We start from the raw sequence: 17619 nt of genomic DNA, 5'->3' as shown, positions 1-17619 counted from the left end.
CATACAAGTTATGGAAGTAGACACAGGCTCCGCACATCATACCCACTGTATAAAATGATCTAATTATATGCTGGAACTTCCTCTCTTTGTTGTTGACCTGTTTCTCTACCCAACTCTGTGGATCAGTCTGGTGTCAGTCATGTCTCCAGGCCATGCCAGTCTTGGCTGAGACAGACAGTGGAACTGAGTTAATCCTTGTTTCCAGAGCTGGTTACACAACACCAGACCACTGGCCTGGACCTGAGTTCTCCCATCATACGTGACTTTGTCTGCATCACCCAGCATTGCAGCCCTGGGATAGATTGGATGTGTTTCTGGGTTAGTGTGCGAATGTATGTGTGTGTAAATGTGTGTTTGAGTGTAAAGGTGTGTGCCTGTGACTATTTATCTTAGGCTTGAGTGGGCTTGTCTCTTGTTGCGTAAGTGGATCAGGTCTGCCCACATCAAGAAAGAAGGGGGTTGTCCTACACACAGATGAACAAAAATACACACATGCACAAACTGGTGCTGGACTTTCACCTACAGTTCTGACATATGCATGCCTGTGTGCATAAACACACATGTGCACATACATTGGCAATGCTTCCATGCCCATACAGTACAGTACACATGCACACAATGAGGATGTAAACAGAAAACAACAATGCAGACCTTTTCACGCTTTCTGAACAGCCTATTAGCAGGACAAAAGCACATGTTTCTCCATTCATTTGAAAAAGATCAGTGGATTTGCACAAATCCGGCCCAATTTAGAATTTCCCAGCAAAGCTCTCCTTGTCTTTCTTTCCCTTCTCTGTCTCTCTGTGTCCCTGACACACACATTCACACATTTGCATCCTCTTTGAGCCCGTAGTGTTGTTTTCTTTCTCTAAAAACAGCTGCTGGGAGTAAAGGGGATTTGAAAGGATGGGGACAAACAGAGAGATGGACAGAGAGATGGAAAGTGAGAGAGAAGGTAAGATGGAAAAAGAAAGAAAGAGGAAAGAAAGAGAGAGAGAGAGAGAGAGAGAGAGAGAGAGAGAGAGAGAGAGAGAGAGAGAAAGAGAGAGAGAAAGAGAGAGAGAGAGCCCCCCCCCCTCTCTCTCTCTCTGAGGGCTGAGGGGGCTAGAAGAGAAGAGGGAGAAGAGAGAGGAAGGAGAAGAGAGAGTCAAAAATTTGGGGGGTGAGTATGGTAAGAATGGTCCCCAGAAGCCAAAGGCCTCTCTGTTTTAAAAGCCTTTGATCCCACTTTTAGGCTGTGCACCCAAGGGTTAACTCCGCTGCTTTATTAAGGACCCTTTCTCCTCTCCCGCCACATTTTTATTTCTGAGCTCAAATTAGCAATTCAAATGGAGGCTATTTGGATATGCTTTCCCAGCTTCCTTCTCTCTGCTTTCCAGGCAGTTTGACAATATTTTTGTTAAGCCCCATTTACCCCTTACACAACTGTGGTGTTGAAAATGGAGAGATGGGGAGATAGGGGGGAGGAGCATGCTGTGTGTGTGTGTGGGAGTATGTGTGTGTGATGGAGGGCTAGATTGGCTCTGGCCGAGCTGCTGTCTGAGCTAATACAGGAAACTAGCTTCTAAAACCAGGTTGATAAGATCCTCAGTAACATATAAGGCGTTACTGCCATCGTAGTCTCCGGTAGGTGGCCTGTATCTGAGCAGAGGAACCAACGCCATGCTGTGTATCTGCATTCTTTGCAAAACAAGTCAGAGGAACGGTGGAACCCCCAGGAGTAGATCTACAGCTCAGCTGGCAGAGGAAAACAGGTCAGATGTTCCAGTGATCATTCGTCATTACCGTAACAGAGGATGTGAGTTGGATTTATGTGCCAGTGACATAACCTTTCCAATGTGCCAGTTATCAATGGTCCCACTGGCTAATCATGACTTCAGACATGAGACCTGACTCATGTGATTGGGTCAGGCAAGAGAGATGACGGATGCAAAGAGAATTCTTATAACGGAACCTGGAGTCACTCATGGTTTAATTAAGATTGAGATTAAAGACACCTCCAGGAAATGGCAAACTGCACACACACAAACTAAATTACATACACACACCACAAACATAATGAAACACACACACACCACAAACCAAACTAAACACACACCACACTACTGTACACACACATACACTGCAATGTACAGACAGCATCCAGAGGATACGAGGGCCAGATTAAATGTCTATTATTTCCTTGGCCTCTCTGTGTGTGCAATCATTGGAATATGACAACATGCCCTAATGAGGCCAGTGAAATATCTCTACCATGTGTGGCCCTTCATCTGCTTCCACAAGTAGAGCACCCAATGGGCACAGGGAACAACCCATTAAATTCGAAATAATTGGATTCTATGTTTATATAACGGTATCCTAAATAAATAGTGTGGACAGCAAAAACACCTCATTCAATATGTCATCTTTTTCAGAGCTGTCAATCATATCCTGGTCATTAGTGGCGTTTGTTCATCTAAATGTATCGTATCACCTCCTTGCCAAAATATAATGTGATGCTTTCATGCGTGTTGGGGGCAGTCTGTAGCACAGCGCTAAGTCAGCGGTCTATTTAATAAGTCCTTTTCATTAAACAAGCGTTCATTAAACATTCATTCATTCACTCGTCCTCATTTGCATTTTTTCATCATAAAAAGCATTCATTAAACATTAATTTGTTCACTTGTTCTCATTTGCATGGTTTCAAATGTATTCTTATAAGAGTTTAGGTTTCTAAAGGACGAAATGGGAAGAGAGAGCGTAGAGGACAGAACAGAAAGGAGAGTTACCATTCCATTTTGGCGGTCTTACTTAAAATTTAAGTAGGAATTAGATTACATGTTCCTCCACATCATTATGTAGACCTACTCACCGTTAAAATAATAGCTTGTTGCACAATGGCGGACCATGATGAAAAAAATGTCCTCTCAATACCATTTATCCATTTACATTTACTGTAAATAGATTTATTCATATTCCATTACAGAAGAAACACAGATAAATGGAAACAAACAACATTGTAGACAATGTACATAAAACACTTGAATGCATGTGCAGATATGACTACAGCAAATATAACAAATTCCGGATTAAAATTTTAAAAATAAACCTTTTGCTCTTCATCAAAGCCTCAGGCTCAGGCGTGACTCACTCTGTGTGCGGTGTGTGAAAAAGTGAGAGTCAGTGTGCAAATGTAAGTGTGTGTGTGTGTGTGCGTAAGAAAAGCATGCATGCGTATGTGTATGTGTGACTGTAAGGATGCGTAATCCTAGACGAATATGTGTACACGAGGCAGTTCCTGTGTGAGGCCGTGACTGTGATGAACGGAACGACGAGGCAGTGTCAGATGGTTGTGCTCTCTAACCCTGGCACTGTAGGTGTTTCTCAGTGTAGGTGTTTCTCAGTGTAGGTGTTTCTCAATGTAGGTGTTTCTCTTTGCTCTTGCCGTCAGGAGGGCACAATCTGAGTGACAGGTGTGGGGTCCTCCTGCTCAGGGGAACAAAGGGGGACAAACTGAGACATGTCAACATAAATATCCTTTCTGGAACCATGACTCTCACAGTCAGCTTCGACCACATCTCCTCACCATGACCTCTCCTCACACACACACACACACACACACACACACACACGCACCTGTGCTAGCAACATTTCATAGGATCTACTGTGACAGTTTATCTCAATACATTCTGTTCTCCCATGTTCATCCTCCCACATAGCCTGCACGAACATACAGCTCTCCTGTTCCTCAAGAGACACTGACATGAAAAACAACATCAACGCTCAGTGAATATTGAGAGTACATTTGCTTTGCATGGGTGGTTGTGTTTGAGAAGAAGTCATAAGTGCATTGACTGTATACATTTTTGCCATTACATTGTTCTCTTTTCATTGCTTCTTTACCCCAACAATTCACTCTCAGATCAGACACACACACGTACACACACACACCCACCAGCCACTCAAAAGCTTTGTTTCTGTGAGCCTGCGTGCAATCAGGGGCAGAGACAGAGGGTGTGTTCCCTTGGTGGAGGTAGCTGTAATCTTTAGAGGTTCAGCATTTGGTCCCTTATGTCACCACAGCAGGCCACTGGACTCTATGGCCAACACAGCAAACCACTGGCCACTAGCCTGCTGCTCAGAGCCAGGAAGAACAGATGCAGCTTATTGCACTCAGTCTTGCTCTGTGGGACGTTATTAAAGATTACAGGAGATAATCGCTGCGGTACCGTGCAGGATGCCAGGATCAGACAGTAAACTATATCATTGTGTGCAGAACAGTGCACTTCTGGGCCAGGATATGAGTGGCTAGCAGCACTGTAGTTGTGTGGATGTGACTGACATATTCAGAGATACAACGAGTACAACGGCACTTAGGAATGTTTGGCTGGACCTGATGTTTCCTCCAGGATCCCAATGGCTCTTACTGAGAAACGTGTTGCTCTTGTTGGTTAGTTGTAACTGACTTAAAACTATTGTACTTGCTGTGTAATATCATTTAGTTTCTTGTTTTTTTTTCACAGGTACACCCTTGTACTTTTCAAGGTTCATGTCTCTCAAATGAGAGAGAGAGAGAGAGAGAGAGAGAGAGAGAGAGAGAGAGAGAGAGAGAGAGAGAGAGAGAGAGAGAGAGAGAGAGAGAGAGAGAGAGAGAGAGAGAGAGAGAGAGAGAGGGAGAAAGAGAGAAAGAGAGAAAGAGAGAAGGAGGGAGGAAGAGAGAGGGAGGGAGGGAGGGAGGGAAAGAGAAAAATGGATAAAGAGGGATTTTTACAAACACATGCATCTGCACTGTATACACCGTAGAACCAACCTGAAGGCAGAGAGACTGAAATCCATATCTCTCGACAGAGCAGCAGCAAACATATAAAACGGTGATGGGCCTCTACCATACGTAGCTGCACATCATAATGAATAGTTGTCAGTCAGAGAACAGGCCAGCCTATCAGTGGCGTTATCAGGTCTATCATTATCTGAGCTCGGCCACGGGCAGCTGCTCTGTAGAGTAGCACGCAGGGAGGAGAGGAACCTGCCGGAATACAAATCAGTCAAGACATCTTACAAGAGGCTCACTCTGCATGGGAGAGGTGAGAAGCCACCCCCAACCCCTCCTTCTTTCTCCCCTCCTCGCCAGATCCTGGTTAAAGCTGTGCACTTAATTAGCACTGCTGCTCCTGAAGCTAGCTACGCTATGCTAGGTTCCTGCTCTACTGAGCGACTATACTGACGGTCAATCTGGATGAACTGCTATTTCAATGTGGTTGACTTAGTTATTGGATGTGATTGCTGGGTTGCCAGCTTGGGTGATCATTTTAATATTGTAGTTGTGGCATCTATAGAGAGAGATATTTGGAATTTTTGTTAGATAAGTCCAAGTGCACATATAGCTAATTGAACTGCATAACCGGTTGGACTCAAGTTCACAAATGTCTAATTAATATTATAATTTGGTTCAGCACTCCCAGCAAGGTCAGTGTAACTATACTTTGGTCACCCACACTGCAGTTATGGACTCACTGCAGAGAGGACAAAGCAGTACAGTGTGACGGTGAGTATTCTGTATGGGTTCAGTTACACAATTGCCAGAAACAACCGGAACCAATTCTACATCACAAAGTGTCACGACACACCAAGGCAAACTCACAGGCAACCACTGTCTGGAGAATTAAACCAAATGCTTCGGCATCTACATGGACAGCATCTTCTCATCAATTATTTATAAGAAATTATAGCTCCTCCAATGTGGGCACCTGTCTTACAAAACACCTACAGTAATTACTCTCCAGACCCATTTCAATTTCAAAGTGAATACATTTCCATGGAGTCACTTGATCAAACATGGTAAAATTGGGCCACGCATCAGCGACCGTGAAGCCATGAGAGCCCTGGGGCAATGCGGGCTTCCCTTCCCATCACTTTATCTCACTCATTGATTGAATGTGAACTTGGACCATCTGTCCTGTGTTAATTGCACACGTGCTGTAGCCCATTGGGTGGGCAGAGGTACAGAGGAGGATGGCCGGCTGCTTGTTCCTTGATAATAGGTGAATGCGAACGGCATAGGCTCAGAGCTGGCACTTGCACTGGAAAGGATCTGCTCTCAATTCAGTTTGATTGAATCCCTATTAAAAGGTTCTTTGTTTTTATTCTGAAATACAAAACTTTTTATTGTCGCTTGAGACCTTGGGCTGCTCAGTTTTTTCCCTCAAACAACCACAGATGTGTAGACCCTTACACAGCATACATTTCCACGAGTGTATTCAGATTTTACCAACGGTAACATAGGATTTGGACTTTCTGAATAATAATAAGTGGCTAAAGGGGATGTTTTAGTCAAAGCGCATTTATCTCATTGGTTAGGCTATGTGACATTACTTTCCCATCCTCTCAGTACTGGTGTTCTATGGAGACAGCCTGTCCCTCCTGACTGGAGCACTACATGGTGGAGATGAGAGGAACACAGGAGACAGAAAGAGAGAGAAGGCCTCTGATATTCTGCCTCTTCTACAAAGACAGAAACAAAGCCAGCTGCTGCCGAGGAGGAACGGTGAAACAGAGAAGCTTTCTCTCCCAGTCGTGACAGATGTCATGTATCATTTGTGATAGCAAGATCTAGGCCTTCTGACACTCACACTCAGAGGTTCAGCGGAACCACAACATAATAACGGACTGCGACCTCTCATGCATGCTACAGCGTTGCCACATTGGAAAGGATGCCATGGTCCTCCAGAGAAACAATTACCCGTGAACTTCAGAGGAGAAAACAATGATTAGCATCTGTTCACGCGGGATTTAGGGGGAACTTGAGGGCTCTCGCAGACGCTCTATTGATTCCTTACATAATGAAGCGCAGAATTGCGTAACGTTTACGCTCGCTGAATGTACCCCTCCTGCTAACGAGTCCCTCCTCCTCCTTCGGTGCAGTAACCTCATTTGGACCACTGGTCTAATTAAAGAGTCTGCAAACCAGATTCATAACCTGCCATATGCTGTTGCCAAAAGAAAATTCAGAGTGTCACAACTTGGACCATCAGATGTAGTTTGCAGGCAAGAACTACAATTACTCTCACAGTAAATTAGCACTCAGAGACCGCGAAACCGCGAAACAACTGAGTTGAACCGCTCTAATGACATGCCACAACATTATTATTACCAATATATTGTTTACTACTCGATATTATTAAAGGAACACTGTGAGGCAGGCTGATAAATCAGTTACTTTATCTGTTTTCAGAGGGAGAAATGAATCACTGTATAATAAGTGGCCTACACACGAGACATAAATTATTCTCCATGTAGGCTACTAGTTTATGAATGATTAATCATCCAAATTGGCCTAGCCTATATGTCTTCTCATGGCCCAATTCATAAATTGTCATGGCAAAGCACCGTCACTGTCCTCTAACTGTAAAACTCTGTTATAGAAATTGAGATTTTGTTGATCTTTTTGATCTTTTGTTGGCGTACATGAAAAAAAGAGCGTTTCTCTGATTCTTTTATTTGGCATGTAATTAGGGTCATAGCGCCCTGAGCAAGTATACTGTATGTCAAAGGAAATAATTTCAGTTGTGGGGAAAGTGGGTGGAGTATTTTGTTTTACATATCAAAGAATGTTTTAAGCATTTTGTTTGAAGCACATTTTGAAATCCTACAAATTCAATATTTTCTCTTAATTGGAATTTCCAAGGTGTCCATGTATCTTCTTTTCATTGCAATGTCAAGGGGCTTGAAGATAAACACTGTTTGAGGTATTTGATCCAACTCCAGAGGCAATCATCCACTTGTATTTCGAGATACATGGCTGTGCATTTGGCAAAGGGATTCAGACAGCCACCGCAAGCTGCTGCTCCTCATGGTCCACCTTAGATGAAAGTTGAGCACGGTTCAGCCAGGGAGAGGCAGGAAGCTGGAGATTGTTCCTGATGGCCCTCAGAGGCCTGGGAGATACCATAGCAACAGAACCATCCTCCACAGAACAATCTTTGACCATGGAAAAAAAGTGTCCATCAGATCAGATACATTAAAGAGCTAATTGTCCCCCTTGGGTAGAGCTGTTCATTATCAGAGCCGACACAGCATCCAGTCAGATACAAGGTTCAGGCGGACACACGGTCAGTGCCTCAACAGAGCACTCCTCTGACTCAGCCCAAGGTCATTACTAGTAGGCTGTAAATGGTAGCCTTCTTACTCGAACACTTTGTGCGAAGGGGACAAGCAAGTGGATGACATGTGCTGTTCTTTCTGTCCTGAGGGGAAAAGCAGGACATCCTTCTTCGAAACATGCAAACATTACTGATCATCAATACTTGTCAAATTAACTAGCACCATAAACAGGTATTATTATTCTGTGATAATTCAGCACAATTTGTATGCAATTTGGAAATTTAAAACATGCGGATTAAATGACAGGGATTTCCGGAACACACAGTACTCACAACTCTGTGGTCTTAATAAAAAGTAAAGTTATCTTAGAAACAAACACTATTCAAATGCAGAGCAGGAGAGGTGGGCCTGGTAGGTAGGAGAATGTTCCGTTTCCCTCGACACCAGCGATCAGCAGATTAGTGTTCGCGACTACACCAGCTCTTTCACCTGAATATGCCACAGGAAGCGAAACAGCCAACTCTGCCCTTTCAGGAATAACTCTTACAAATGTGTGTCTTTATTTCCACAGACAATGGGAGCCTGATGGGATTATCCATTGTGTTGGGCTGCAGAGGATTAGAGAGGGATGTCTAGGGATGCCAGCCCAGGAACACTGCTGTTCTACACAACAGCACAACACCTGCTGTCCTGGTTTGGTAATGCCACATTGGCAGGCTGCCGCTCAGTTGTGATCTTACCTGAGGATTACAGACACGGCACAGACTAGACTGAACACTCTGCTGACACATGAAAGCTAGTTATGGAGGAACATTGTCCAGAGGGTTCTGTGTATCAGTAAATAGGTAAATTACGAGTACATTTATCATGTATCATGTACTTGTATCATGTATTGTCATGTAATGTGCCCCCCCAAAAAAGTATTTCAAACTTTCCCAGAGATAAATGAACCTTTTCCTCTAGGGACCATTTTGTTGAGCAAAAACACAATAATAAGGAATTGTGGTCAGGAATAACAATATGTTAACATTTAGCAGACGCTCTTATCCAGAAAAATGACTAAATGTTTATGATTATTTAAGATGGTCATCATCAGCCTTTGGGTCACCTTTTGGTTCATTTCAAAAACCTCCCTCAGACCTGGGTTAGATGAACATGGACCTAACATGTACATCTATACACAACCTAAAAGTGCATCAACTCAGCGTGTGCGTGTAGCCTACTACACTACAGAACGTGTGTGAGCATTACATTGTTGCTGTACTATCACCTCCGTGTGAATGATTGTGTAGTCCTGCATACTCCTCAACATGATGACACTCACAAGATGCCACGGCAGCTAAAGGAGATGAGCAATATGACTACATTACATTACACACAGCCCTAAACTGATAAATGTGCACAGTGTCAGTCAGTGTCACAGAAGCAGCACAGTGCTGTTCATTTCAGAAAAAAAGTGCTGAAGCCTGCGAGCTGTGAGGATCTGCAAACCAGACTGTGTTTGTAACATGCCCAAATGATGGCCTGTCCCCCTGGGCTACAGTGGCGCCGAGAGGCAGCGATGTCACTGCAGGCCTTTGATTGCGGGGACAGTGTCCAGGCGTCCCACGCCAGAACGAACCGCAGCGGGAGTCTGTTAACCGAGGCGTTCTGTCAGAGCCGGGGAGGAGACGCCATGGGAGACACACTGAGTCACACTCCAGCTTTGCAGCACAGAGAGAGAGCGAAGACGAGGATTATGGGAGTCACTAGTCAAATCACCCCTCCCCCTCAAGCAAATGCCACCCTGTGAAAATAAGCACTAGAAACACACACACACACAGAGGGAGAGAGAGAGAGAGAGAGAGAGAGAGAGAGAGAGAGAGAGAGAGAGAGAGAGAGAGAGAGAGCGTTATCACACTCTATGAGAGGAGCTTCTACATTAGAGTGTGGTTGCAGCTTAACTGTAATGGACAGAGCAGGCGGCAGCTTTGGCAAAGGCACTCAGCAGCATGTGGACCACAATACAATGTGCAACTAAGGTCATTACGGAGAATGCTCTGCTTGTTATCTGTTGTCTGGATATTACCTGCAGCCCCACTACCATTAGTATATCGTAATCGCCATAATGTGCATTTCACAAAGCCTTCATATCTTTTAAAATATTATGTAATCTTTTGCTTTTTTCACTTTTCCTCATGCAAGCTACATGTGGCCCACTGTTTGAGCCAAACATGTCAAAACCCTGTGCTGAAAATATTAAAAAACTTAAATATCTAACCTGCCTGAAGTAGTCACTAGCTGTTGCAGCTTAAGCAACAGATACATTTTTTTTAGTGCAATCACTAAATTAGTTGATAAATTAATTTCAACTCAGTGAACTGACACAGAAACGCATTGAACTGCTAATCTGGAAGCAGGAGGGCTAGAAATCCTCTGGAATTTAAAGTTGAATGGATTAATGATGTCAAGGCTCTCAAGTGGATTTGACTGCATTACAGTAACTCTGGAGGAATTAAATTGCTCATAGGATGTGTTGGAAACCAAGAGCAGTGTAAGATCCCCCTAACCTGACTGGATGTCAAACCTGATCTTGTGACGATACCCTAGTCTTCAGTCCGAGTTGACAATAGCGGCCAATCATAATGCATTATGAAGATAAAAGTGAAAATAAGGTCACTGTAGTACTGTTCTCAGACCCTTTTTTGCAGGTGCTTTAGGAGATGATAGTCATGAGGAGAGGATAGGAAGTGAAATAAAATTCCTCGAAAGAATCACTTGTGCAAAATTTGAAATCATGAAAGCACGTTAGAGGAAGTGCTATTCCTGCCATTTAGTATTCCTGTCATCTTCTTCTATCCAGAGACAAAAAATAGATGTTCCTTCAACCCACTTTAATTCCATCTTTCAAGCCCTTGGGCAAAGCGAGAAAGCCTACAGGTCCAGAAGAGGCCCTGGCATTGCATTTTTTACTGTCACCTTTAAAATGGCTATGGCCTCCAACTAAATCATCACCCTCCATTACATTATGCATGAGTTGAGCACTTCAGCATCGTTACCACTCGCAGACACAGCCTTCATGCGAGCTGTATTCTTTTAAATGTTCCAGAAAACACAACAGGGAAAGTCTTCATTAGAAGAGGCTGAGACGCTCACCAAGGCATGAAGCTCTCTTTGATTTACTCCAGATACATATCAATTCAGGTATTTTTAGACTCCTAGTTGCATGCTCCTGAACATGATTCTTGGTTCGGTGCTTTATCTGTTAAGTTATTTTTCAACTGGTTGCCGATTTATTCTCATAATTAAACCATTGTCTGTGTTAGATCGAAGACGGATCAACATTTCCTCCGAGGGTTGGCAAGATTTCCTCTTGACAGCCTTGCCAGTGCATCTAGGAGGAACTAAAAGAGAAGACAGAGTAAAATTTGCATTTTATAGAAACAAATACATTTGTCTAGTCAGGCTAGATAACATATATTTGAGGGGAAATTAAGGATATAAAAATAGTATATACTCTTTATCTAGTTCTCTCTCTCTCTGTGAAGGTCATATAATGCAGAGGTCTCCGGCACAAACAAATAATATTCATGAAAAAAAAGGACTTAAATATCATGCGACCTTGCTCAAGGGGCCAGACAGACAAGGTCCTGTTCTTCATTCCTGTTGCATGCTTTTCTCACCTGGTTGTCGTCTCCCCAGGGAAGGTGACCCAGGCCGGGGGGTGAGCGGGAGTGAGGATGCTGGGAGTGACTGGGATACAGAACGACAGCCTGGGGCCAAATCACCATCATCATCACCATCCTCATCCTCATCTGGACAACCCAGGGGCAGTTACCATAGTAACAAACAGGGTCAAATCTCTTCAGTGAAGTGTTGCGCCACTCCAGTAACCAATCTACCTTGCACTGTCCCTCACCATCAAACATGTACACAGCTCTTCAGTCATCACGTCAGAGTGGGCTCAGAGCAACACGTTTTTCACATTAAGGGACCATTCAGAATAAAAACATTTGTAGAAGTATGATGTCTGTCTGGTGTGACAAAACTGCTTCTTTACAGTGCAGGATGCAGAGGGAATACTGTATCAGTTTCTGCCACAGAGGCTGTTTAAAGACCCACCAATCACTGACCATGAGACTCAGAGGTGACTCAATCCACAGCTGGCCTGGGTAAAGGTTAAAGACCTTCCGGAGAACATGCATGCTGCATGTGTGCTATGACCATCCTACACCTTAGGCAGAAATGTGTGCCAGTGATAACTCAACAGATCTCATCTAATCCATGTGTATGTGCACATATTCTCAGTAGAAGCTAGAAGGTAAGTAGAAGGTAGCCCGTCCTACATTATGGGTGAAGGTTGGTGTTCCATCTGTGTCAATACAGTACACGGTACTTCCAGCTCGCTGTGTGTGTGTGTGTGTGTGTGTGCAGACCATTATCACATAGCACACCTTTTGCTCCTGTGTGCTATGTCAGAAAGAGCAGCAAAATCTCAGACGACAAGGAGACACTGAGGAAATGAACCTAAAGGAATTCGCCTCACTGTTCCAATACTTTTGGAGGGCACTGTATGACATATTCTCAGTAGAAGCAGAAGTAAGTAGAAGGTAGCCCGTCCTACATTATGGGTGAAGGTTGGTGTTCCATCTGTGTCAATACAGTACACGGTACTTCCAGCTCGCTGTGTGTGTGTGTGTGTGTGTGTGCAGACCATTATCACATAGCACACCTTTTGCTCCTGTGTGCTATGTCAGAAAGAGCAGCAAAATCTCAGACGACAAGGAGACACTGAGGAAATGAACCTATGAAACATTGAGCAGAGTCTCCCCTGAAGGAGACTGTTATTCATATACATATATCTCCAGCTCAGGGCTTATCAAATGTGGCATGTCTGCCTCAGCCATTTGGATGGCTACTGCGCTTTAAGCACTGGCCCTCATCACACATGCAGGGAATGAGACTGCAACGCGCTTATAGGGGAGACTAAGGCATGGCCGAATTGATTTTAAGAGGCTGCCAACATCTTATCTGTCTCCTTCTGAGCACCGAGCTAAACGGCTCTGTCAGAATGGTATTGTTGCCAGAATAGGAGAAGTATATAAGTGATACACAAATCACACTGAGGCCTAGGTTATTGTGATGCCCGAGACAAGAATTCTTCAATTGCCCGAGTGAAAAAAGAAAGAAAAAAAAGGCCATGTAACGCATTCAAACAGACAGTTAAGGGAAGTAGGGAGTAGTACTAGAACAAAAATTCTGTCTCCATTGGTATCCGCGTAACATCAAAGAATTTTCCCCACAAATCAAAGAAAGCCCAACACTCAAAGGATTCTCCTCATCCAATCACATCTGCTCACACTGAGGGGATTCTCCACTCACAGACACACTTCTATCCCCATAGAGAACAAGACAGGGCGAGCCATGAAAAAGAGAGAAATGTGAAAAGGGGGAGGAAATGGGTTGAGAGAAAGTGGCAGAAGAAACAGAGGGGGAGGACAAGAAATGGAAAGAGGCAGATAGAAGGAAAAAAGAAAGGCGGGAAGAAGAAAATGGCACAAATACAGAGGGAGAATGTGTCAAACAGAGCTGGTTGGATGTGTGCATTTAACCTCTTTTAAAAGAACCATCAGCATTTTCCACTAATGAGACCTGACATTTGAAAACCCCCCACAGCTGCCAACACTACAAAGACACATAACCTCCCTACACACACACATACACAAACACACTTCCCACCCTACTACGAGAAAACACTCCCACACCAGAACCCATATCTGTAATCACAGACATTATCAATAGGAGTGCTTAGATAAATTGAGAACCTCTCTAGGTTAAGTTGAGACATTGCCCTCAGGCGTGACGTCAGTCATTGAAACTCTTAAGAGACCAAAGCTGCTGCTAGTTGTTTTCCAGGGGGTGAGCTATCAAAGTTAAATGTCATCAAACATAAGAGTAGCCTGAGCAGGATCCTGGGTAAAAACACACCCCCAGGGTAAAGAGGATTGTAGCCCTGTGGCAGTGCATTTGCAGATAATCTTTGGGACAGAGAGGGAGGGAAACCTAGGAATTCTGTTAACGGAGAACGGGAAAAAGACCATCAGAGACGCTTATCTCTGAAAGGCTTCTGCTATCCAACCGGGGCAGATGAATAAAGAGGTTTTAACCTAATTTCTGACATCCACCACCATCGCTCTCGTCAAGGCCAACCAGTGATACAAAAAAGAACAGGGTTTTAAATCATGGATAAATGCTGTTGAATGTGTATATTTAAAAATACATGTTTGTTTTAGCTGAACTTTAAACTACATTTTATCATTTTAACTGTATTTATGCATACTTTTGTTTCACACTACAATGAATATATGTAATTGAAATTTTCCAGTATTTTTCAGTGATATTTTCCAGAAAGTATCCAGATTCAGGTTGTTAGGTATGTCACAACAGTCAAATGCAGTACATGGAAACACCCAAATGGGACACAGTGGACATTATCATAATTCCAACAAAGTCACACAAGTAAAAAACACAACCTGATTCAGAAGGTCAATTTTATTCAGGACAAGTTACATTTCTTGTTAAAATGGATAACCACTGTCATGGTCCAAAATTTCACATTCTTAGACTAGAGCTCCCCCTTCTGGCCAAATGCATCACTTCTCATACAATTGGTTACATCATAGCACTTTCAATTTAGAATGATGCTTGGTTCTTTATAAATTATAAACACACTGGCCAAACAAAAACAACATAACAAGAAGCATCTCAAAATTGAGTAATATACCACAGCCAGAGGAGCTCGACAACTGCTTGCTGTAGATAACAGGCTAACCCTAACACAGGGTATCTCCTATCTTGATCTAGGAATCAGATTGTCATCTCTTGTAATATTAAACTATATGTTGCACACTTGATTGCATGGTAAAGTGCACAATTCAGATGCATTGTGGTTGTATTGCTCTGGACTAATAGTTTTACAAACGAGAGTAACTTAAAAGCCTGTACATCAACATAGATGGTTGCTGTGCTGACAGGTTAGAATGCAAGCTATGCAGTTGGGGTTAACCGTCTGTCTGATCCCGTTTTAAATGTCAACGACAAATACCAAAGTGTAGTGCTGTGCATTTTTAAGATTAGATGTGTGAATGAATAACTATGGTGAATGGCACAACACAAAAGGATATAAGGTGCTTGTGTCAGAATAACAATATCAGGCGCACAGGCCTGTCAGTGCAGAACCCTCATGGTTTGAGTGGACACTGGAGATTCGTCCTCCATCAACCTAGGACAAAAGGCTGGGTAGAGGAGTTGTTCACTGGGCTGGTCCAGCCTGCAGTAGAAGGTGTATAAAGTCACCCACCTCACCGCGTCATAGAAACACAGTATGCCACTGTCAATATCCAGAAAGATGCCAATTTGACTAGGCTTCTCTGCAGCTGTGAAAGAGAAGGTCAGCCAGTCATGCTGGGAGCAGAACTGCTGCTTGCTCTGGTTGTAACTCAGACTCCAGGAGTTGCAATCCCTGCCTAGCTGCTTCTGCACGGTGCTTTGCTGAGGGCCGAGGTAGGCAATACCTACAGCCCAAGAGGGCAGGCCATTCACCTCTACCTCCCAGTGGTGCACACCCTTTGACAACACTGTGCGACCCAGAACACAGAAAGGACGGTTTGGGAATCTGGCGTGATCTTCTTCTTGCTCCTCAGTCATCCAGACAGCAGTGTTGTCAGGGCTGAACTTTAATCTGGGGTGGGCAGTTGGTTTGTGGAAGAAGATATGATCTCCTAGTGTAGGGAAAGGAACATCAGGTTGTGGAAAAACACACATGAGCTAACATGTCTGAGAGACAGACATACAAATGCAGGAAGTGAGAGTTTAAAAACTCGAGTTGGTTTTCATTTGTACCTGGGAATACATTGTGCAGGGTTTTGAACAGTGGGGTGATGGCAGAGGGAACAGGTTGAAGGGTACTCCATGTTCTTAACTCCTGGATTTGACTGGAACATGTGCTTCTTTCAAACAGGTCAGCCCTAGGGAAAAGACGAGCCACTATAATCATACATTTTCATTGTAACTTAAAACCTGTGGGGTTTTTTGTCTATCACCCATGCATATATTTATCAATAAGCAACACCTCACTTACCAATCTGCATTCTGCAACAGCTGTTTCAAAAGACAATACAATTATTTTTAAAATCCATAATATAGACATGTGCAACCGTAACTGCCATTCTTTTAAATAAATAAGAATATACCAATAGGAATTAAAAAAGAGTATAAGGAACATATGTTCTGCCTACCTGGAGCAGCACTAGAGGGTCACGAATGTTCTGTGCTTCTAGAAGGGTCCGCTGTGTCTGGCTCAGTCTCTGCTCGAGTCTTTTCAGCTTCTCTGACCTGTGCTTCCTACTCCGTCTGGTCTGCACCAAGTCGACAGAAAACCTCTTCTGCCAGGCGTTTTCCTCAAAGTCCAGGAAAAGCTTCACTCTGCTCAGGAAGTCAGTGTACTGTCTCTGTTGGCTTAGCAGGCTGTCCTGGGAGTGAATGTGTGGATGCACATTGTTATATTTTCACATCCACTAAATATTTTTACTGTAAAAGTGTGACACTGCAAGTTATAACAATAACATTACTTCAGAGTGTGAAGCTTCTTCATCCATCTTTGTCAGACCATCTTTGACTTCTGCCAAGCTCTGCGTAATGCCCTCAAGTTGGACCTGACATTTCTTCTGCAATAAGCAATCAACACACAATACATAAGATGATAATGGAGTCACTATCGTATCAAACGCAGAACATTTTATCCAATTAAAATGTTGGGACAGTCATAAATGTGACGTTTGTTACCCTCAGAATGTTCCAAGAGTCTGCCAACTTCACGACGCTGTGTCCGTCCCCGTGCTTGGCTTCGGATGGTAGCATGCAGTATACACATAAAGGTGTAGAGTCAGTCTCACAGAACAATTCCAGCTCTTTCCCGTGCTCTATACAGAGCCTACATGTGTCGCCAATTGGATTTACAAGTACATGTTGGAGAAGTGTTGAGTTCTCATAGTGTGGCATTATGTGGATAGTGCAATATGACTCATTGCAATTGACACAACTCTTTTCTGCGGCCAGCCTCTGCTCTCCTTTGCAAACTGAGCAGTCGATACAGCTTGCACGACTTGTATGATACTTTTCAATTATGTTGTAAAGTACAACATTTTTCTTCAAGTTTATCTTTGTGTCGCATGGTGCCAGGCAAAGTGGGCAGGTATAATATTGAATTAAGCTTGCGAATTCGTCTTCTCTGTCCGAGGCTCTCTTCAACTGGTTAACGCAACTCTCGCAATAATTATGGCCACACGGCAAAGTCAAAGGCTCCACAAAAATGTCACGACATACAGCGCAAATAAGCTCATCCTCAAGAACCTCCATGTGACATAAATAATCGCTAAACAAAAGTTGTAACGTATCAAACTAAACTAAATTCAACGTTTGAGCCGCCTGTCGTCTTTCTTCTGTGGTTATTGACTTGTCCCTTCACTCAGAAATCCACCATCTGTTGCCACCTAGCGCTAG

General features: G+C 43.5%; 1 protein-coding gene across 1 annotated transcript; it reads right to left on the bottom strand.

Moving 5' to 3' along the window:
• Window positions 1-14592: 14592 nt before the first annotated feature.
• LOC124472705 (E3 ubiquitin-protein ligase TRIM41-like) lies at window positions 14593-17595 on the bottom strand. The gene is made up of 6 exons (XM_047027696.1): window positions 16903-17595; window positions 16689-16784; window positions 16356-16589; window positions 16199-16218; window positions 15961-16085; window positions 14593-15839 (listed from the first exon to the last, which is right to left on the bottom strand). Exons 1-6 carry the CDS (start codon window positions 17473-17475, stop codon window positions 15286-15288), a joined length of 1602 nt encoding a protein of 533 aa, XP_046883652.1. The 5' UTR covers window positions 17476-17595; the 3' UTR covers window positions 14593-15285.
• Between the last annotated feature and the right edge of the window lie 24 nt (window positions 17596-17619).

This window comes from Hypomesus transpacificus, chromosome 10, assembly GCF_021917145.1.
Source record: "Hypomesus transpacificus isolate Combined female chromosome 10, fHypTra1, whole genome shotgun sequence".
NCBI classification, from domain to species: Eukaryota; Metazoa; Chordata; class Actinopteri; order Osmeriformes; family Osmeridae; genus Hypomesus; species Hypomesus transpacificus.
The sequence above is the reverse complement of the archived record's forward strand: the minus strand, read 5'-3'. Positions and strand labels throughout refer to the sequence as shown.